Source organism: Siniperca chuatsi, linkage group LG9 (assembly GCF_020085105.1).
Source record: "Siniperca chuatsi isolate FFG_IHB_CAS linkage group LG9, ASM2008510v1, whole genome shotgun sequence".
NCBI lineage: Eukaryota > Metazoa > Chordata > Actinopteri > Centrarchiformes > Sinipercidae > Siniperca > Siniperca chuatsi.
The window spans coordinates 30,819,131-30,842,046 of NC_058050.1; the positions used below are offsets into that span (position 1 = coordinate 30,819,131).

Genomic DNA, 22,916 nt, shown 5'->3' on the forward strand with positions numbered 1-22,916 from the left:
ATCTGAAGAGAATTTCCGTGTAAACCAGACAGACCATTAGTCTAACAGACACAGCCCTTTGATCGTATGTTATCTTTATGCTATAGTTGGAGTGGGTGGTTTTCCTGACCTCTCTACACACATGGTCAGAACACTGCAGTTTAAGTGTCAGCAGGGTGACGACAGAGGAGAGGGAGACGGCTCTAGCAGTGTGGAGTTCTCTGCGTCAGCAAGGAGGGCAGTCTCACTTTAGTGGCCTGCCTTGAAACCAGACTGGTAGGGGGTCAAGAAGGTTGTTCTGGTGGAGATATGCAGAAAAGTGAGAAACATACAATACACGCTTTTAAGCACACAGACTGCCTCGGTTTGTTGCTATCAGAGCATGACGTTAGTAGCTCTGATCGGCTGTTTGGGAGTGGGAGTGGTCTTGGAAGGCAACAGGCCCAGTGCATTCTGGTAGTTGTAGGTTTTCTACCTTTTGAGCAAAAGGGTCATGTCGCACCAATTTCAAAAATATTTGCGTCTTTCTACAGCATACACACACCAGTTTTATGAAAATACTGTCTTTCCAGCGGTGAAATACCCCTTTAAAAACCCTCACAGACAATCAGCACTTGCTTATGCAGACCACTGGAGCTTTTAGCTTTTAGATGAGAAAGTAATGCTTTAGCGCCCCTTCATGAGCAAACAACTGACAGTTGAATCTAAGTTGAGTTCATTCTTGGAACAGCAGTATCTAACTAACTGAACGCTCAAACAAAACTAAAGGTTTATGAAAAGTTTGGAATTATTATTTGTGACAACATTCTTTTCTGCATGTGGATATGATGCACTCTCCTATAATAACAACACCCTTCCCCTGTAGACTGTGATTTCCATTCACCCAATCTGCTGTTTTCTTGTAACCTATAAATTCTAATCTCCCCACACCCCTGCAACACCCCCATTCCCCCATCTGAATTATTAAAGCTTAAGTTTAAAAGTTATACATATGACCCATTTTAAAAATAGTTTTTCTTAAAGACAAGTGTCTTTAGTTACTCCAAAGTAATTTTATGATGTGTGTGATTTCTTCTGTACAGTTGCTGTGCCTGTGCTCTCATCAGCTCCACTCCAGTCCGCTAGGTGGCAGTACTGCAATAGAATAACTGTCCGTGTCTCGGGCCACGCAGGATGCCAGGCTCCAGAACTGGCCGGAAATGAAGACCAATCACTGACGGAAGAAGAAAGATGGACGCGGCAGTGTTCATTCTGTCACTGGTAGACTGCTGTGCACTGATTTTCCTCTCGGTCTACTTTGTATCCTTTTCGGCTATGTGTTTTCTGGCGGGTGTCGAGCATATTCGCCAAGTCTGTTAGCTGACCGAAGGCCCTTACGAATTCCTTTCTTTATATTAGTCCATTAGCGCTTAGTAGCTAACCGGTTAGCCGCCTTGCTGCAAGTGTCAGTGACGGGCTAGCGTGAACTAAGTTAAGATGAACCTGTTTCAGCAGCAGAGTCACGGTATGATACAGTGTGCTCACAGGAACGGGAAAACCAAACGGAAAGTTTTAAACCAACATACCCGTACTGGGAGACGAAAAACACGCCGGACTGACAGGGCCAAGTCAGAATCAGCTTTATTGGCCAAGTGTGTGGGCACGTAGGAGGAATTTGACTCCGGTTCACACAGTTCAAAGAACAATTCTGAGGAAGACAGACAGAAATATGCGACTGTTTAATGTTGCCTTGTGAGTCAGCAAATGTATCTACGTTTTAACGTTACAACATTAGTTATTCCAACTACTGTCTCTAACGAATATACTACGGTCTTAGATTAACTTGTTAATAAGCATGTCAGTTCTGTACAACAGTTGTGGCCATTTTTAGAATGGGCTTCCCTTTGTGTTCTTGGCAGAATGAAGAAAAAGAGACTTAATGTACAAAAGTAGTAATCAGAACAATCTGATGAACTAGTTTCGGTCGTCTTGTGTTAAACAAAAGTTTACACAGCTGCCTATATCCTCCGATGGAGTTTTTGGGGCACCTTGACTTAAAGCTCAGATTATCACCCTGTCTGATCTAGAATGTGACTACATTAATGCTAGAGCCTGCTGCTCCAAACTGAACAAAGTAAGTCATGTTAGTCTGCATTATTACTGTCAGAGGAGATTTCCATACATTGACCTTACAGACTTACTCTTTATTTTTTTATTTATTTATGATGCCTCTTAGTTGAGGTGCCTTGTTACTTGTTTTAATGTATTATATGATAGAATGATGGCTATTTGATTGCAAAAGCTGATTTTCATGTGTTTTTTCTTGGTGTTTTGAGAGGAGTTTATTAGTATTCTGGTTATTTTGATGTTTGATTCATGCTTGTCTGATATGTTGTGTTTCCAGTGGGTAATTCCAGAGATGGTTGGCCAGTGTCTCTCCACTATGCTGATGTTGGTCTCCATGCACTGGTTCATCTTCCTCCTCAACCTGCCTGTAGCAGCCTGGGACATTTACAGGTATGCTCATACCGCCGCTGTTTCCTGCATTGGCTGTGAGCCATGCTCCTCTGTACAGTCAGGTAATATGACAAAATAGACTATAGAAATGTAGCTCTACAGTTTATTCCTTTAATATCTCTGGGTGAATTAGACCATTGAAAGCAATGTTGCAAATCAATGAGCGGGACTGCCTTCTATTATGCCTGATGTTAGATTTTTTATGTATTTCATTGACTGGATTAGCCAAAAGACAGACATCTCCATCTGGTCTCTCAATTGAATGATCAGGAAATATGCGGCATCATGTTATATATTGATACTACAATTTACAATTACATATACTGTGGAAGTTTTGTCCATATCACCCCCCTGTACTGTAGGTAAGAACACACAGGGCGTGTCTCGCTGTCCTTGGTGCAGTGCGTTTACTCTCTCGTCCCTGTCGTTCCTGCAGGTACGTGAAGGTTCCGATGGGAAACATGGGCGTGTTCGACCCCACTGAGATCCACAACCGAGGTCAGCTCAAGTCCCACATGAAGGAGGCCATGATTAAACTGGGTTACCACCTGCTCTGCTTCTTCATTTATTTGTACAGGTGAGGGCAACAGCATCTGCAGACGCACTGACATTTAGTGACATGTTCAAGGCCTTCAGTAATCAGCTTACAGTCTGTATAATAGTGGTGGCTGTTTGTACATGGTCACTGCATTAACACACATCTTTCCTACCTGTTTTTCCAGCATGATCCTGGCTCTGATTAACGACTGAAGCACCCAGCAAGCTCTCTGACCCCAGCTGCCAAATTCCAAACTCCAGGGTTCGCTGTTTTCCCCCTCACATCCTGCTTCCTGCTCCTGTACCGTATGCGTAAAATCTCTTAGAACAGCAGAGAGAAGTTTACTTTCGCTGTGGTCTTACTGAGGTTCACACTGTTATCGGTCTTGTCAGAATCCCAGAGTTTTGACTTTGATATAATACTAAGGTTAATATTTAACCATTTAACACTTCAGTACCACCAAAATCTCCTACAGCCGCTGTGTTTTATTGTGAAGGGGAATCAGTTTTTTTTTCTATCTCTAGCTACAACAGGGAGTAACCAATCAACAGCAGTTACACAGCTTCTAGTGGCTGTAAGAAATATTAGACATGTTGACAGTAGAGTGAGTAGAGGCTTCCTAGAGCAGATAGTACTGAGTAATATCAGTGTTCTGTCTGTCTGAATATAAGGTGGAACACGTTTTTCTTTACCACCGAAGCCCAATTGGGAAAAATGCCATTATTGCCTCAAACCTCAAAACACAGTCTGACTTGATGTGCCCCCCACCCAGTAATGTACCACTTTAGCCTTATGTTGAGCACCTAAATATTATTGCTTTGCCATTTCTCAAAGTCTTTTGTTTTCAGGACTCTGACAGATTTTTCAGCCTCTGTAGTTGATTTAGTTTCACTACGTAGTTGGTGACAGCAGCACCTTCCACAGGGGAGCAGGTAAAGCTGGGAGGAGGACACAGGCAGGACCACTTTTGTGACTTCACATTCGTATTGCAAATGCTCAAGAGGCCTGTATTTAAACAAACCACAGTTGGTATTAAGGGCCCCAATGTGTGCCAAGAAAGTATCCCCCACACCACTGCACCACCACCACCAGCCTGAACCATTGACACAAGGCAGGATGGATCCATGGATTCATGTTTACATCAAATTCTGACCCTACCATCTGCATGTGGCAGTAGAAATCGTTTTACCAATCTTCTATTGTCCAGTTTTGGTGAGCCTGTGCCACTGTAGCCTCAGTTTCCTGTTCTTAGCTGACAGGAGAGGAACCCACTGTGGTCTTCTGCTGCTGTAGCTGATCAACTTCAAGGTTCGACGAGTTGTGCGTTCAGAGATGCTCTTCTCCATAGCACTGTTGTAACACCTGGTAATGCTTCCTGTCAGCTTGAACCAGTCTGCTCATTGTCCTCTGACCTCTCTCAATAACAAGGTGTTTTCGCTGCCACTCACTGGATGATTTTTATTTTTGGCACCATCTCTGTAAACTCTAGAGACTGCTGTGTGTGAAAACCCCAGGAGATAAGCAGTTTGTGATATAGGCCTACTCAAACCACCCTGTCTGGCACCAACAACCATTCCAAGTCAAAGTCACTTTGATCACATTACTTCCCCCATTCTGATGTTTGGTCTGAACAACTGTTGAACCTCTTGACCATGGCTGCATGCTTTTATGCATTGACTTGCTGCCACACGATTGGCTGATTAGACATTTGCATTAACGAGCAGGTGTACCTAATAAAGCGGCCACTGAGTGCATGTTCTGGTCATTTAGAGCGGTGGCACAGTACAGAGCTCTGTCAGCTTGTGTGTGTGTAACACTTCCTGCTCAGGGCTGCAGAGGGCCGCGTGCCCGGGCCGGCCCCGGGCTCGGCTCCTGCCAGCAGTTTATGAAGGCTTTTAGCTGTTGGGTTAGCAAGAAGCAGACTGAGAGCGCCGCCACTCTGCTGTTGATCTACAGCCTGCGCTCACCTGCAGTGTCTGACACCATCGCTCCAGTCATGCCTTGTCAGCCCAGTCAGCATGTTGAATTGAGAGACAGTCGGAGCTTTCTGATTGGCCGTTCGGTCATCAGTTTTCCTTTTTTTTCCCCCACTTGTGCCTTTTCTTGTTTCTTCCACAAGTAAAGTAATACTTCATGGTGGCATTTGCAATTTCTTGTCACACACGTTTTCATTCAGAATCCACACGATGAGTTGAATCGGATTCACAGTGGCGTGAAAATGGTTGACTAGTGTGTTTTGTTTGTCGCTCCACGATGGAACACAGACTACTGACAGGAGATTTCCTCTCACACAGGCACAGTGCATACTTAACTTTATTTATATAGCACCTTTCACAAACAGAGTGTGCTTTACAGTAAAAACAAAGAATAAAAGTAAATAAAATACCAAACATAAAAGATAAAGTGTAAGTGTAAAGTGCGTTAACCAGGTTCAGCACGTTGCCCCGGCGTCTCAGGAGTTCATCATTTCTCTGTGGCCAGTCGCCTGCTGCTGGATGGAGGCTTTGTGCTGTGGTTCTGTGTTTTTGCTTCCTATCGTTTCCCAACCTCCTATAGATGAAGCCACGCCCACTTCTGTATGACGAAAGCCTCGACGGCGGCGTTCCCATGGTGACGCGAGACATGACAGCTGCTGTAGCTTGGAAAATAGCAATATGGGGACTGAATTTGATGAATTTACAGTTTATCGGACTACAAATGAGACAAAAATGAGTTAGCTAGCTGTATGTTCAGTGGGAGTCTGGTGCTGAGTAATGGCTATGAGTCAAGCATAGAAGCTGTTTTATTAGCTTATCATTTAGAAAGTTAGAACTGGCAGGTGAGGCATTCCTTCGTGATAATAGCTTTAGCCTGTATAGCTAGCTGTTACAGTGAGCTCAGCTGAAGGGCCGTAACTCAGTCTGATGAAGTACAGCTTTTCCACTGCGGCCACTCGTTTTTGATAGACTGGCTGGGGTTAAACTCTGCACCCATCTTGTACCTTTTTATAGGAGCCGATGACTGTCTCTACCACATGCTAAAGAGCTTCAGTCTTTCATTGATTAACATTTTAAAATGATACATGCAGTATATTGATGGTTCACGAGTCCATGACGACCGTTTATGGATGTGCTAACAGATCAGTTACCTCAGTCATCTTTGAAAAGCGCTATTTTCCAAGCTACTGTCACATGGCCGTGGTTTCCATGGGAACGCAGCTGTCAGGCTTTTGGGCGTGGTTTCATCTAAAGTCGAGTCCAACTCTGTTGCTGCTCCTTCATTTTTCTGACCTTACATGTAAAAGGTTCTCACTTTTTACATGTAACAAAATAGATTTTAAGCTTACATAACATATTTAGTCAAAGTATGGAAAGATTTCCAGATGAAATGTTTAATCAGAGGCTTGTGATGGTATTGAAGTGGAGTGAGAACTCTGTTATTGTGACAACACCAGTGATCATCAGATGGTGGATCAGTAATCCTGTTCTGAGACTTTTTATGCATACACCACCTGCCAGACTTCCAGCATCACACTCCATCACCGATCACCAACCAACCAACCAACCAACCAACCACAGCTCAGCCCACGCTGCACGCTGCACGCTGCGCACACACACGCACGCACGCATGCACACTCAGGCACGCACGCACGCACACTCACGCACACTCACGCACGCACATGTCTGACAGACATGTGCGACCTAGCCCCTTACCCTAACGTTAACCATCACAGCTAAATGCCTGACCCGACCCCGACCCCGACTCTGACCCTGACTCTGACCCCGACCCGACCCGACCCGACTCTGACCCGACCCGACTCGACCCGACCCTGACCCTGACCTGACCCCCCCGACCCGACCCCGACCCGACCCGACCCGACCCCGACCCGACCCGACCCGACTCTGACCCTGACCCGACCCGACCCGACCCCGACTCTGACTCTGACCCCGACCCTGACCCTGACCCTGACCTGACCCTGACTCTGACCCGACCCGACTCTGACTCTGACTCTGACCCCGACCCGACTCTGACCCGGCCCGACCCGACTCTGACCCCGAGTCCTGGTGGTGTGTGTATTCATCACACACACCACTAAATGTGATGGTGTGATTGGTCAGTTGCAGTGATGTGGTGCTGCACAGAGTGAACACAATCTCACACACACACCAGTCCTCTGGCAGTGTATTGTTCATGCACTCACTCGTGTTTACTGAGGGCCTTTTGCTTTGAACACACACTGTACGTTAAAGTTTGACACTCCCTGTTTGAAAGTAGATCCGCAGGTGTGTCAGCTTTTCACAGGGATGATGGATGTGTGTGTGCACTCCTCTGTATTTGGTTCAGCAATCATGACATTATAGCTGCTCTGTGTTATGATGTGTGTGTGAGCCACGTGTGCAGGTATTCTGGAGCCTTTGCTCTCTTCAGTGTGGGGGAACTTCATGTCTGATTCCCACTGAACTGTTACGTGCTGTTACGTTTCTTTTTTGAGGGAAATGTGGTGTTTCATAAATAAAAATGAAAGACAAGCTGTTTGTGTTTATTTGCCTCAAATGATGGCTAACGAAGTGGTAACTTTGCAGCAGTGGATTACATGCTGTATGCTGTGTGAAGTCACCGTTATGAATTGACATCATGCAAGTAAATGTTTTATCTCAACTGTGTTCTTCTCTAAAAGAGTTTCATTTTGCTTTAACCCCTGAATCGTTGCCAGCTTATTCTCACCGGTCTCCAGTCGCATTGAGGTTAATCATTTTTGTCAACTACTGGAGAAGTCACTTTATTTGTGTTCTCCTCAATCCCCAAATCTAAGTGCTCAATTTCTGGAAATTCTTTCATTTAGCAACAAAAAGCTCAAGAAACGATCTAGCTTTATACTACACAAGTGAAATGCTACAAAACCCAACACATTTTAGGTTTAAAAGAATTGTGATAACTTCTTAAAACACCAAAATAATATAATTATGATCAGAATACATTGTCATTAGCCTCCTCTATCTGTATTTGATGTCCATTGGCCTGGACAATCAATTTAGTAAAAATCTTCAAATTTATAATGAAGAATTTAGTACTTTATTATTGCACCCTGTTGAGGAAAGTGGTCTGTGTGTTTAGAAAAAAGCAAAAGTGTCTTGCACAGATAACTGAGCTTACCTGATTTGACTGTTGATGGCGTGACACATCTAAATGTTTCAGTTCTTCGTGTCTTTCGGCTTAAACCTACACAAGTCCAGCTTATTCACAGTTGGCTGGATCAAGACCAAGACTTTGAAGAGTCAGTGTCAGATATAACATATGCTTATAAAACAGTTATGTTATAAAACAATTAAGTTTTCACAATAACACATGATAAAATACACTATACAGTAAAATACAAGCACTAAAAAAGGTTGTTTCTAAAGTTTTTGTTACGAGAGCAATGTAACCAGAAAACAATTTAATAGTGACATGAATGTTCCTGGAAAAGTTCCTTGGAAACAGGCATTTTATATATATAATAGTATGAGCAACATTAATTCACCTGCTGTGTAGCAGCAATAAAATTGTCCCGCCTCAGGCCAAAGAGCCACACAATCATGAGTGCAGCCTGTTAAAGAAAGTCATGATCAGACTTAGATTAGTGCTGCTGATCATGGGTCAGACTGCTGCTCTTGTTGCCTCATCCTAAACCTGCAACTGATTTTTTGGCCACTTGGGGGCAGCGTAAACAAGTTGTGAAAACAACATTGACATATCATCACCTTTAAGTTGATATGGTGAACTTTTTAGAACAGCTGCTTATTTCGGCCTCCAGCAGCTACAGAGTCACATGATCGTTCATCAGGAGGCGTGTCTGTGTCTCCTGATGGACGTCAGTCCAGTCTTCTCTCTGTCAGCTCTGTTTGGTCTCCAGCAGCTGCTGAGGGAAACATCTGGCTCTTTAGCAGCTAGATGCTCCGCTATGTTCAGCAGCTGCTCTCTGACTGCATCTGCTGCTGTCTGCTGCCGAGCAGCTCGAGTTCAGCGGCTTTTTACAGCTTCTTCTTCTCTGGAAACGGCGCTCTGAGAGCGAACCAGAGCAGCGACAGGTGAACAACGAGCTGAAAGTCTCTGTGAAGCTGAGAGGAGCTGCAGAGTGGGGGTGATAATTCTCTGTAGGTGCTTCAATGATGCCTTTTATACTGTCACATGATTCCACTTGTCATTTGATACAATATTATAAAAAATATCGATTATAGCCGCTTTAAAATAATAATAGTGCACTGTTAAAAAAAAGGAATCTAAGATTAACAAATAAATCCTCCAACTAAACCAAGATAGCAGAGATGGCAGATAATTACCAAGATCATGTTAGTCTGGATTAGTTAAGCCATGTTTTAAGAATGGGGCTCTGTGCTTTGCTCTGCTTTCTCTCTCACAGTGAAAACATCTTCAAATTAACTTTTAATATTATAAAGTAAATAAGATAATATAATATTGATATTTGTATAGAAATTGATGTTTTGTCTCTCTGGTGTGCTGATGTTCTAACATGCCTCACTCTGACAACTTGTAAGGCACAATTTACCTTAAATGGTTAGCTTGAATCTACTTACTAAGCTGAAGTCAAATTTTAAAACAGTGCACCTTCATTGGCTGAAACAAACAAACAAAAAAGGCATGCACCGTTCATGGACGCAGGGTCTGAATGGGTTCTGCTCAAACTAGGGCTTAGGGGTTTCTGTTGGTCAGTGCATCAAGACACCAAGCAGACACAGGAAAGAAACATACTGTACTAAGTATAGATCAAGAGGACATTTCAAAGTAAATTACATTTTAAAACCCTGAATGCTTTATTTAAAATATGCATACATAACACTTCTCCTACAGAACAATACAGAACAGTACAATCACTTTTTGTAATAACACATTTAAAATGTAAAATGGTTTCTGGCAGAAACTGCCTGCAAGCAAACAAAGTTCCTACTTTGGCTTCTTACAGCAAGAAGAGGAAAGAACAAACTAAAGAAAGTCACAGAAGCAGAAAGTAGATCTGTGACTGAATCAAGTGTGTGTGTGTGTGTGACATCTATTGTTGTGTACCACTAGTGTGTGTGTTCTGTGATGGCAGAGTTGAAGCTGGTGATGGCTGTGATGGTGTCTGGGCAGATAACAGGGTCCCCACAGTCCTGACAGTCCTGCAGTTATCGTCCAGGACTGGGAAGCTTTTAGAAAAGAAACTTGGAAATAGAATCCGGAGAAGCAGTTTGGGAAAATGTCACCAGAGCAGCAGGCTGACATGTGAGTTTGGCTGCACTGTAGTTTGTGAATTTCAAAACAAATTTTCTCTGTTAGCAGTTGTAAAAGTAAACTTGCTGCTTTATATTACAACAGTAATGCAGTCAAGACAAGTTGGTATGAAGCTCTGGAAGAGTAGCTGAAACCGTTTTGAATTTGACAGTAATAAAAACAGGTGTAGGAACCCTGAACACACGTCATCCTGTCTGCCATTTGTACACAGCCTCATAATACATGCCATAACATACAAATATACAGCACATATTACATAGAACATATCAGGCAAGATTGTTCTTTTGACTTTCTGAAAGGAAACACTTTGTAGAAATTCATAATAACTTTATGTTACACGTGTACAAATGTGTTACACACTGATTGTTAAAGATACTCTCCATGTTACTGTGTGATGTGTTGAATTTAAAGGATAAGGCTGGCAATTTTCTTTTATCTTTTTTTTTTTTTTAAATCATGAACAAATCTCATGTGCAGACCAAACCAGCAGTGAACGTATCTGCTAACAGGTGTGTGTGTGTGTGTGTGTGTGTGTGTGTGTGTCACAGCTGATGGATCTTCCTCCTCTGAGCCACAGAGCTCCATCAGCGAGCCGCTCTGCTGCACTGGCTGACATGTTCCTTCATCACCATGAACACACACACTGTAGTTTATTCTGACTCAGTCCCACACACACCGTCCTGCTGCCCCAAACACTCACTACAGCACCACATGTGGATTCATCCGCCGCTGGAAATAGTCCCCAACAGACGCACTGTTTCCTCCTGTTATCTGATAAAAACTACAGCGAGCAGCTGTTGGAGGAAACGACAGCCTTTTTATGAAGAAACTATACATCTGCAAGCGGATTTTAAAGATTTACATCTTCAATAGGAACCAATGGGATTTGTTGACAATATGAAACCGAGAGTAACGCCAACCTTAGCATTTAAAACAGTTCACAGCTGAGCTGGGAGTTTGGGGCTCTACTGGGTACAGTACGAAATCAGGGAGTGTCTCTTTAAATGTTACAGCTCCACTTGTAGTAAATAAAAAACAACTTAGAACATGTAACAACTAAACCAAACCAAAAGAAATTCATATGAAGACTGCTGTTTGTATGCAGGGAGAGATGGCAACAGGCTGCAATGGAAACAGAAATAAAGAGCAAATAGTGAAGCCAGAGCAAAGATGTAACAGCAAAATAATTAGGAAATCCACACTGATGGCATGACATAAACTACACTCAGATAATCCATACAGAGAGGTAAGGGTTGACAGATAATCCTTCGGTTTCCGCAAATCTGCTGTATACTCTCAGAAGGCAGCCAGTCAACCACTCAACGTACTTTAACAGATATAGCTGGACATACTGCGAGTGTAAAACACGAGTTAGCCATCAAATACGTTGTCTTGTGCAATCCTATGCAACATGCTCATCAAATACTATTCTTTCTCTGACTTTAAGCAGGGAAGATGAAAGAAAAAACTTAAATTTAGCATTTAAAAGATGACTCTTCAAGTGGGTGTTACATCCATCAAATGTTCCTGTAGGTTAAATCTCTTAAAAGGTTCAGGAGGTGAAAGAGGAAAAAAGTTGAAGCTTCTTCATGTGAGCAGCTCAGACACAGGACTGAAGAAAACTAAGAACACACCCTCCACAGGTGCTGCTATGTCACAGTCAGTGAACTACTCATGAATAAATAATGTCGTTGATAATAAATAAGAGGAGATGGGTGGTCCTGGATGATGCTGAGGGAACGGGTTTGGACAGGAGGAGGAGGTGGGTCAGACGCTGAAGGTCGTGGAGCCCAGCTTCACCTGGCCAGAGTCTGACACCTCTGTGTTGTGAAACCCTGACACGCAGCACTGCTGGCCCCGCCTCCAGGGAGCAGCTGTCCAATCACCAAAGCTTTCCCCGCTTCATCCATTCAAGTGTCTACAAAGTCCGGATGCTCCTCAGGTTCACAGCAACAGATCATCAGCTGTCCATGCTGCAACATTCTGACAGGACAGGATAAAGACAGAGGTCACATCATCCTGATATCATCATCATCATCATCATCATCATTATCGTCACCTGCCGCTCATGGAACTGGCCTGTTAATTCACTCATTCATGTTAGCAGGCTGCAGGTTGTCCACAGATTTTCATTGCATTCATCATTAGTGAGGACACTGCCAGAAACCACCAGCACAGATGCTGAAAGGTGCGTTTGCTGACAGTGCTGTTTTTGCTGCCAGGATGGGAAATAAAATCACCAGCGTCACGTGGTGTCAAAGTCAGCCAGGAGTCTAATGTCGATAACTTGTACTGTATTGACCAGTTTAAAAGCTTGGCAGCAGCGCATGTTATCACACTGAGTTTCCAGTTTATTAGGATATAATCCCATTGTCCTGCAATAAATCCTCCTGTCATGAAGGTTTTAATATTCACTTATTAGAGAGGTGCTGATTCAACTTTATGAACATTTTGAAGGCTGCATTTTGTGCTACTGTTGAATTGTATTGTGTTATACAGAGAGGTGTTCCTAATATTCAGGGCTGGACAAAATATTAGAAACAAAGAGCTGGATGACAGACGCTGGTAAGAATCACTCATTAATCTTTATTCTGTCTCGCTGGAATTAATTACACTTTTTTCAGTTGAAAAATGTATAATAATATGGGTTTGTGTGCCTTCACCAAATAAACTGATATATAATAATACTAAGAAATATACAGCTGAGCTGTGTGCACTGAGCTGCTGACCTTCTCCGAGCAGGCAGATTGGGCAAAACGTGCTCAGTCTTGGCACAGTGTGCTGTAGGTTTTGAAATGGCAAACCCTCTACTGTACACTTCCTGTCTATTTAAGGTGCTCCTTTTAGGCTCAGAGCAGTCGCCAAGCACAAGGCAAATGGAAGGCTACAAAACCTTTCACTCACCTTGCAAGGCTGAGGGATCTCATCAAAAAGCACGTACAAAGTATTTTTTGGATCTTATAGTGAAACATAAACACAACTTCAGATGTGTCTTTGACATTATTAGCACACCACACCCTCCTCCATATTATCATTGAACTCTCAATTGATAAATGTTAAGAGTTTTTACCTTTTCCTCGTATCGGGTCCAGGTTGTTAGGAAGCGTCTAATCAATATCATTACTAAAATGAAATTACCTTCCGGGTTCCCTGGAAATTCTTCCAACTCACTTTTTAAAAGAGATATTTCAGTCAATCTGTCCATTTATTCTAGCCATAATCAATTTTAAACTTACATCTGGTCAAGTGCCTTAGTATTTTAAATCAGCCATCGTTCAACCACTTCTCACAAATCCATCTCTTGATCCATCCACTTTAAATAACTTCTGTCAAATATCTAAACTTCCCTTCTTGGCTAAGGTCTTGAAACAGAACAGCTTATTGACAGCACTTGGTTTGCAACTGGTTTTATTCCTATCTTTCTGAAAGGACTTTCTGTGTAGCCATTGGCAACTGTAAAACTTAGTGCATGCATTTGTTACTTCTAGGTTGGACTAGTGCAATTCCTTATTACCTGGCTGCCCGAATAACTCCCTTAAGACTCTCCAGTTGATCCAGAATGCTGCGGCACGTGTACTGACAAGAACTAGGAAAAGAGATCATATCTCTCCAATATTAGCTTCTCTGCACTGGCTCCCTGTAAAATCCAGAATAGAATTTAAAATCCTTCTCACCTACAAAGCTCTTAATGGTCAGGCACCATTGTATCTTAAAGATCTCATAATACCATATTATCTGACTAGAACACTGCGCTCCCAGGATGCAGGGTTACTTGTGGTTCCTAGAGTCTCCAAAAGTAGAATGGGATCCAGAGCCTTCAGTTATCAAGCTCCTCTTCTGTGGAATCAGGTCCCAGTTTGGGTTCAGGAGGCAGACACCTTCTCCACATTTAAGAGTAGGCTTAAGACTTTCCTCTTTGATAAAGCTTATAGTTAGGGCTGGCTTGGGTGAGTCCTGAACCATCCCTTAGTTATGCTGCTATAGGCCTAGACTGCCGGGAGACTTCCCATGATGCACCTCTTTCCTCTCTCCTGCTCTCCATCTGTATGCATTTTTATCCCATTACTGCACGTTACTAACTCAACATCTTCTCTCTCCCGTAGATCTGTGCTTTCTCATTTCTCTCCTCTCTCCTTCTGTCGCTTCCAGCAGGTATTTCTGCCTCCGGAGCTGCAGAGACTGGATCTGTGGTTGTGGGCCACCTGCTGCCCCCGTGTTCCTGCTCAACAGCTGCTTCTACAGTTGTTGTTAATGGCTCTGTTACTAATACTTACATTATTTTTCCTATAGCAGTCATTCCTATTATTACTAATTTATTAATATTAACACTACAATTACTATTCTACTATTTAAAACAAATACAATTAAAAAAATACTAATTTCTATGTGGTCTTTGCATCATTAATGGAGTGCCTCAGGGTTCAGTACTTGGTCAGTTATTATTCTCCCTTTAAATGCTACCTTGAGGTCAAACATTTCAAAAGCACCATATCACTTTCCATTTCTATGCAGATGACTCCCAGATCTATTTGTCTTTTGATTTCAACAACACAACACAACTGAGCAAACAATCCCGCCTTACAGAGGTTAAAAACTGGTCACAAAAACTTTCTTCAGCTAAAGTAAATGAGAAGATATTATCATAGGTCTATATCTCTGACCTGCTAACCCAATTTGAGCTTGAGATCCTCCAGTAGGGGTCTGTTAATAGTTCCGAGGTGGAGCCTAAAACCAGAGGAAACTGGGCCTTTGGAGTCAGGGCCCTTGACTCTGGAACAGCCTGTCGGAGATCAGGCAAAACCATCTGTTTCTTCATCTCTTAAAAACGCATTATTTTAGAATTGCATTCTCTTGAACTGTTATTGTTTTTGTGTTTTTATTCTGTGTCTTGTGACTGACTGCTCACATGATGTACACATTTTGACAAAAAAGTCAATGTTCCAACTTCATCAAAGCCACGAAGAGTCAATCTCTCAATCTTCATTTCAAATCAAGATAATAATATATATTTGATTTATTTAATATATAGGGGCAGCTGTGGCTCAGGAGGTAGAGTGGGTTGTCCTTTAATTGCAGTGTTGGCAATTCGTTCCCATCAGTGTGTGGGTGTATGTGTGTGAATAAGAGGCAAATTGTAAAACGCTTTCTCCGTTAAGGTAGAAAAGAGCTATATAAGTGCAGTCCATTTACCATTTAATCAACATTCAGAAGCTGAAATGTCCCTGTGTTTAGGAGGACAGTGGCTGTTACTTAAAAAAAAAATGCAGGAAGAAACTGTGGATTCTCACCCTCCAGTCTGATGAAAGCAGTGGCTGAAAGATAATCTAACAAAAACAGTGAGAGAAATGTGCAGCACTCAATACTTTGATTTCATACACTGATGACCTGCACAACCTTTCAAATTTTTCCCGAACAACTATACATACTAGTTTCCATGTTCATACCATTGAGCCCTTCTGCATCCTGGACATCCAGAAAGGGGGCAGGTCCCCAGATTCGGACAGTCCCATCGTCGGAGGCGCTGGCCAGCAGTCCAGGCAGGACGGGGTTCCAGCTCACACAGTTGACTGTGCGGGTGTGACCAGTCAGCTCTGCAATGGGCAGCTCACTGCGCCGGTGCCAGATGTAAACTTTGTGGTCTGACAGGAGACAGGACACTTCATCAGTTGCTACCAGTTTATTGGATTAGACTTAAATGGCAACTTCATCAATATTACAAATGAAAATCTTTTTACTCAGCATGTGGAGTACTTCTCAGGCTGCACGTAGGTGAATGTGAGACGACCGCGTGGCCATTTGTTTTATACATGTGTTGTACATACCACTTATACTGCATGACGCTTACTTTTTCAACTTTTACTTTTAACTTGCTTAACACATCCGAAGGACATTTTGTTGAGATTTAGGAGATGTGCACATCGGCTCCTCAGCGAGCCTCTGCGACCTAAGGTTTCCCATAACACCCTTCTCTGCATGGGTTTGCAGAGATTTTTTACGTATGTCTTCAAAGAAGCATAATTCCACCTTTAGTCTGTGGCTCTGGAGGAGCTTTGTCAAGTCTGAGTAAATATCCCTGTTGATGTCATCATAGTGATGCTTTTCTAATTCTGTTTTTTTAATCTGTCTCAGTCCACAACAGAAAGCAGCTGAGCTGAGTGGAGCTTTCTACTGAACATTATGTTGTCTTGCCTTCGCTGCCACTAGCGATGAAGTCTTCATTGTGCCCTCCGAAGCAGGAGTGGATGGTGTAGAAGCCCTGGGTCACCCCTTGGTACTTCCTCACCAGCACCCGGTCATGCAGGTCCCATAGGTGCACTCCCTACAAACGCATTAACATTTTAAAATCAACACTGAACTAGCTGAAGTTCAAATGAAAGGAAAGTATATTGCGGTGTGAAACATGACGAAGTAACAAGCTGCTCACCTGAGTAGCAACATTGAGCAGAGCTAACCTTCCGTTTTTGGAAACAGTGAAAGACATGATGGGGTGGTCCTCCTGCACTCTGGAATGATACAACACACAACATCATCCACAGGCAGAGCAAATACTGCTGCACAGAGAGGCCCACTGCTTCGAGACAGGAGAAAAAACAGCTGTCACAAAACAATGTTTTGATATTGCAGCAGATTAAATCTACACACCCATTGAATTAACCAGGTATAATACAAAAAATACCTCCTAAATACCTAAATAAATCTACGTCCTCCCTCTTTTGCTGGTGTCCCTGTTCATTCGCTGGTTGAGGTATGTTATGTGGTTGTATTATGACACTGCTGTTTGTTTCATTCAGTCATGTTGTGAAGTTGAATGCCCTTGTAAAAAGAAATAGTCTTCAGGCATTTAATTCTGTGAAAGCAAATAAAAACTAAATATTAATAGTATTTTCTTGTGATAAAATTCATATCTATTTGTGTACTTGTCTGTGTTGGTGGAAACCCACACTTGTACTTAGTGTACAAGTGTTTGGGTGAAATCCCAGGATGGTGTGGTTGATAAATTCAGTCTGTTACAAGACCTGGTTGTGCCCTCTTTATGGTTCGATCACACTTTTGTTGATACTGTTTCATTAATACTGCTCGTGACATTCTTCAAATGATCACGCTGAAGGCCCCATGTGTGACCACATACTGAGTCATACTGGGTGGAGAAAACAACATTTATACCATCACAAACTGATCTGAAATTATGAAACCCTTTCTGTGTTAAGGAAACTTGCTGCTTTGGATAAAATAGTCCCATTTCAAGATAGAAATCAGGGAGAAAATATACAGTATATCAAAAAGACCACCTCATTCCAAAGAGCTAAAAAAAAAAAAAAAAAAAGCATAAATGCCCATGCATTAATGCAGCAAACCACTATGTATAAACAGGTAAACCTTTATAGCAGCGGTTCCCAGCCGACCAACCAAGAGGTCCCTTGCTTTTTTGTGAAATATTACTAATGGGAGGAGTTTCATCCAGTCTGCCATAGCAGCTCTAAATAAGATACCTCTTGGAGCCCTGTATGCATAGATGTATACATCTGTACGTGTGTGGACATCTGTCTGCATGTGCATGTGTAAAACTCTATGTGAGTATATGTGGGGGCTTCAGGTCCCAAGCTCATCACTGCAAACAATTGCTGGTAAGTACAAAGAACTGGGAACAGTGGTCTCTTTGCCAAGATCTGGAATAAAGCCCCGGCTATCACCTTCCGCTGTGAGACAACTGGTCCGGATGGTCAGATGCAATCCAACAATCACACAAAAAAGGGTGAACTATTAGGGCATTTTATGTCTTTACTACCACGTCAACAGGGGAGAGAGAGAAAGGTCGAAGTCGGCACCTTAATCCCTAGACTAGCAGTGGCTTCTTGTGAACTGGGTTTCTTTTGTTTTCACAGGCTGAATTAGAAATAAAACGGAGTCTATGGAAATTAATGCAGCGGAAATGTCAAATTTACAGATAAAGCTCTGGAATAAATCAGGCATGAATGTGATCAACACAGAAATGTTTTGTGATATTCTCATGAAGTTTGATCACACATTTGGCAAGTTAGGACATGTTAGTACAGTACATATTACGCTAAGACATTTATTGTCATTTTGGACATCTTTCAAAACATTTCATCTCAGAATCTAAACAATCTATGAATCAATTTTGGTAGCAGTTGAAGAAATCCTTTAGGAGGTTTTGGAATTAATTTATTTTGCAAATTTTGAAAAACACAGAGTGATGGACTGTTGGCTGCAGTGCCTCTAGGACCTTCTGGTGATTTTCGACAATGTTTTGAAGTTTTGAGTGTTGCTACAGTTTTGATTACATTCTTAGAAATCCCGCCCACTTTGTTCAATCAAAACCAAATTTTTACCTGCTGCCTGAGACAAGACCATACATCATGTGTTCTTGTTTTTAGAGAAAAATGTGCAGTCAATTATGAGAAAAAAACTTTTAGAACTTTTGGCACACTCTAGAGGCTAGCATCTGAATATGTGTACCAAATTTGGTTCCAATAGCTTGAACCAATTTTGATTAATTTGGTTTTATGTAAAATAGAGCTTAACAACACAATTTTAAAAATGTATAACTGCAAAACGAAACGGAGTATCAAAATACAATGTAATAACTCTTGTGTAGCTTGGTCCAGACTTTTCATGTGTGAAATTTGGTGAAGATTGAATCAAATCTGAAATCTGTGAGAACTTTTAAAAGGTTTTGGACATAAATCACATAGTGAAAATGGGTAGCTTTCTGTTCCAAAAAGATGCGAAATGATCCACAATAGCCAGGGAAAAAAAGAATTTTGCTGCTAGCTTGTGCTTGTGTCAGAAGTTAGTTGTTGTCATAGCGTGACCATGAGGCCAGTTGATGTAATTTTTGTTGCTTAAATAGTGGAGAAGTTTTTGAACCTCTCTGATGATAATAATAATAATAATAATAATAATAATAACAACAGCTGCAAGCAGATGAACGGGCCCTCGCACAGAAGGAGTTAAATGTCACTTCCTGTGTCCACTACGTGGCGCTAGACAACACCTCCTAATTATACATGATGTTCAAGTATATCAAGTGTGGACTACACAATGAAAATTTCACGTAAGTCACACAAGGCCTGGCTCCTGTTGCCAGTAGGTGGAGCAATGACTATAACTGCTTATTGGCATGTACAAGTCCTCAGCAGGGACTCTTGTCAAACACGTGACATTTGAGGCAGATTTGACCATGCACAGTCAAGTTACAACAAGTTCCTGTTTAATGGCGAAACATCAAAATTTGACACCCCGCCACGGACACGCTCTTCAACGAAAACTCACAGTTTTTAGATTGCTCTACGAAAATTTGAAGTCGATCTCATTCATTCTCTAGGAGGAGTTTGTTAAAGTACGGAGCCTGTAAATGGTGAAAAATGACCTAAAAGTGCAGTAAATTCAAAACGGCTGACTGACGGCTGATCGATTTTTTTCTCCCACCCCTAATGTTTTCCAGTCATTCTGTTACTAAATAATTAGAATCCCATAACTGCCATAATATGCATGTCAGAATCAGAATCAAAAATACTTTATTGATCCCCGTAGGGAAACTCTTTGTTACAGCAGCTCGCCTTTACGTCAGTGCACACAGGAGAAAGTACTAGAAAACGATATGATACATTATAAACACTATAAAACAGGTCAGAAATAAATTAAGTATCAGGTCGGTATAAGCATAAGATAAACTAAGTGTCGAGTCCCAAGTGGGTTTACTGGTTGATGATGAAAGTACAGTAAAAAATACAGTGTAACCAAATATGTAATAAGTAATAGTAATAAGCGGAGGTGCATGTACTGTCGAGAGTAATAGAGGTATATAATATCAATAACAATAAATAAAAAAAACTAACATGGGAAAACTAATATTGCACGGAGTATTACACAGAATATTGCACAATTATTATTAATTATGGCGGAGATGTAATGCTCAGTGTCCAGTTTAGTGACCTAGGGTCAAACAGACTGACCCTTAGAGGGAGGAGTTGTACTTTTTCACTGCAGCTGTTTGGACATGAATGGTAAATGGACTGTATTTGTGTAGCACCTTTCTAGTCTTGTGACCAGTCAAAGCGCTTCACACTAATGCAAACGTGTATGTTGTTCATGTCCATGTGCAGGCTGTGAAAACAAATGTCATGTGTGATTTGATTTCTGTGAGGATGAATGGGTCATAAGCCAAAAGGTTGGAAACCACTGCTTTATAACTTCATACAGGCTCTTTTTCTACAGAAAGAGCAGGAAAAGAGGGGGACTTACATGTTTCTGTCCGTCAGGTCCTCAAAGTTGTATCCGCGGATGCGTTGGTGGGTGTCTGATGCGAGGACGGTCCGGCCGTCACTCAGACACCACAGGCACTGCACCCGAACTCCTTCCCATGAGTCCAGCAGGTTCCCATCCAAGTCCTGGGAGTCAGGACACAAAATGCCTTCAGGAACACCATCAACACCAGACTGCAGCAGGGAAATCCCAGATCATTCCACATTTGATTTGGGGTCAATATTTTCCTTTTTTTTTTATTTGAAAACAATCAATGAATACGTTTATCAGTATTAGACTACTGAAAAGACATGATCAGGTCCAACATTCTGTAGTTGCAGCACTTTTAATGATTCTGAGTGACTTTGAGCTATGTGGCCAACAGGACACCTGTTGACTGTAAACTGCTCAACAGTGTCCTCCAACATCCGAGACGATGAGGTCTAAGTACTGTACTGAACTTTCACAACTTTCTGTAAACAGAACAATGCACACTGCCCCTCCCCTTTACTGATCCGACCTGGGGACACTAAATGAATGGCCTTAAAGCAACATATAGACACGTTTTCAATGGGATGGATCATTTTTCTAAAACAAAAACTTGAGCCATTACAATTATTTTAAAGATGCCAAAATCACATTACAAGTCTACTTCCAGGGGTCTTAAAAAAAGCTTACCCCTGTGTTCTCTGTTCTGGAAAACCAGAAACAACTGAATTATTTAACATCTGTTTTACAACCACTACCTAACTTAGGCAGGACCTCCACAGATGGTTATCATCTACAATTATCTATCCTTCTGTCACCTGATTTGAATTTTTATCTAAATAATTAATATCTCAGGCTCCCACAACCCTGCAAATACACTTTCTAGGGATGCAACTAACAATTATTTTCATTATCAATTAATCTGCCAATTGTTTTCTCAATCATTTGGCCTATAAAAAGTCAGAAAATAGTGACAGATTTCTGACAACTAAAGATGACCTCTTCAAATGTCTTGTTTTGTCTGACCCACAGTGCAAAACTCAAAGATATATTGATAGATGTCTAAGAACATTGAATATTCTTATTAGACAGGCTTGAAGCAGGAACTTTTTGGCATTTTTGCTTAAAAACTTACTTAAATGATTTATTGATTGCAAAAATAATTATTTCTGTTGACTGACTGATCGATTAATCATTGTTTCAACTCAAAGCTTTCTCTCATGTTTCAATATATTGAAGTATAATGTTGAACACAATGAGACGGAGGTTAATATTGGTGTGACTGTTAAAAGACTGTGGACACTGGGTTATCAATTTAAAGAATCATTCTTCTAATTTGGAAAGAACATAAACCAGCCTGTTTTTCAAGAGACTCAGAACAATATGAAGACCTACTTAACATGGAGTAGAACAGTGGCAGGCTTTATAAGACTTCCACAGGACTTATGATCAACACTGGGACATAATTAAAGAGAACCTATTATGCTTTTCCTTATTTTCTGTTATAATGTTGGATGTTCGTATTAAATGTGGTCAAAGTTTCAAATAATGAGGTAAACGTATGTAAAAGCAAAAAGCTCAAGCTGCAGACTGCTCTGAATACTAGGTTTCCAATGTTTTTTCCTACTTTTGTGCCATCCTTATATGGTCATCTGCTCCACCCACAGCACGCCCAAGTACAGGGACACACCCATCCACCCGCTCAGTGTGTCTAAGTTGCTCGACCGCTCTGCTCGTAGCGCTAAGACAAAGTGTGGAGACGGGTCTGGCTATGCGAGACTACTCTGCTCAGGACTACTCTACACGTTTTTGGAGGTTGTTCAGTATGTCTCGCAGAAAGTGCTTTTTCGGTTGTGAAGGAAAGTTAGTTTCTTGATGGACAGTTAGCTTTACTTGCTGCTAAAGTAACCACTAACTATTGCTAACTGTAGCAGTGGGTGCTGCCCCTTGGCAGGCTTCTGGGAAGTTGGAAGTTTTTAGGGAGGGGGGCCTTAAAGAGACAGGAGCTAAAACGGCTTGTTTCAGACAGAGGATGAACTGAGAGTTTGCATAAAGGGCCAGTATAAGATAAATAAGGAATAAGGAACTGTGAATCATGCAAAGCTACTCTAGTGGAGTCTCAGAATAAAAATATAGAGCTGGAAATGAGCATAACAGGTCCCCTGTAATAAGTTCCTCTCTGTGCGCTGAATATTAAATATCAGGGGTGATGAATTTGTGGTGTTTGTGACTGTAGACAGGTTTGATGAGTGATTAACTGCCTAGTTGGATCTTATGGTTTTGATAAATAATAATAATGGCATGATAATAAAGATGACTAGTTACACGCCCCTCCCTTGTGGTGAACTGGGACATTATAATGTACAAACTTATTATGCTCAAAGTGAACTCATAGATGCAC

The 22,916-nt window shown here is 41.7% G+C and overlaps 2 protein-coding genes across 6 annotated transcripts in view; one reads left to right on the forward strand and one right to left on the reverse strand.

Moving 5' to 3' along the window:
* Positions 1-1,144: 1,144 nt before the first annotated feature.
* On the forward strand, positions 1,145-7,521 carry cnih4 (cornichon family AMPA receptor auxiliary protein 4). The gene is made up of 5 exons (XM_044206548.1): positions 1,145-1,278; positions 2,024-2,092; positions 2,363-2,475; positions 2,912-3,052; positions 3,198-7,521. Exons 1-5 carry the CDS (start codon positions 1,210-1,212, stop codon positions 3,223-3,225), a joined length of 420 nt encoding a protein of 139 aa, XP_044062483.1. The 5' UTR covers positions 1,145-1,209; the 3' UTR covers positions 3,226-7,521.
* A 2,259-nt stretch (positions 7,522-9,780) lies between these two features.
* Positions 9,781-22,916, reverse strand: part of wdr26a (WD repeat domain 26a) — a 29,391-nt gene continuing 16,255 nt past the window's right edge. For 2 of the 5 annotated variants that reach the window (XM_044206501.1, XM_044206508.1), the window contains exons 10-16: positions 20,528-20,721; positions 16,686-16,764; positions 16,451-16,580; positions 15,706-15,900; positions 15,550-15,585; positions 14,923-15,041; positions 9,781-12,244 (exon numbers count right to left, since the gene is read on the reverse strand). In XM_044206501.1, the coding sequence (XP_044062436.1) occupies positions 14,926-15,041; positions 15,550-15,585; positions 15,706-15,900; positions 16,451-16,580; positions 16,686-16,764; positions 20,528-20,721 (750 nt within the window). In that variant the 3' untranslated portion in view covers positions 9,781-12,244; positions 14,923-14,925. The remainder of the gene's footprint in view (positions 12,245-14,922; positions 15,042-15,549; positions 15,586-15,705; positions 15,901-16,450; positions 16,581-16,685; positions 16,765-20,527; positions 20,722-22,916) is intronic. The other 3 variants (XM_044206506.1, XM_044206505.1, XM_044206507.1) reach the window with 3 other exon arrangements.

What these genes read in the sequence shown, in the direction of transcription:
- cnih4 (XM_044206548.1), top strand. Translation starts at nt 1,210, where the DNA reads ATGGACGCGGCAGTGTTCATTCTGTCACTGGTAGACTGCTGTGCACTG. An exon ending in TTTTCCTCTCGGTCTACTTT is followed by an intron (nt 1,279 to 2,023) that starts GTATCCTTTTCG and finishes CTTAAAGCTCAG; the next exon opens with ATTATCACCCTGTCTGATCT. An exon ending in GCTGCTCCAAACTGAACAAA is followed by an intron (nt 2,093 to 2,362) that starts GTAAGTCATGTT and finishes TTGTGTTTCCAG; the next exon opens with TGGGTAATTCCAGAGATGGT.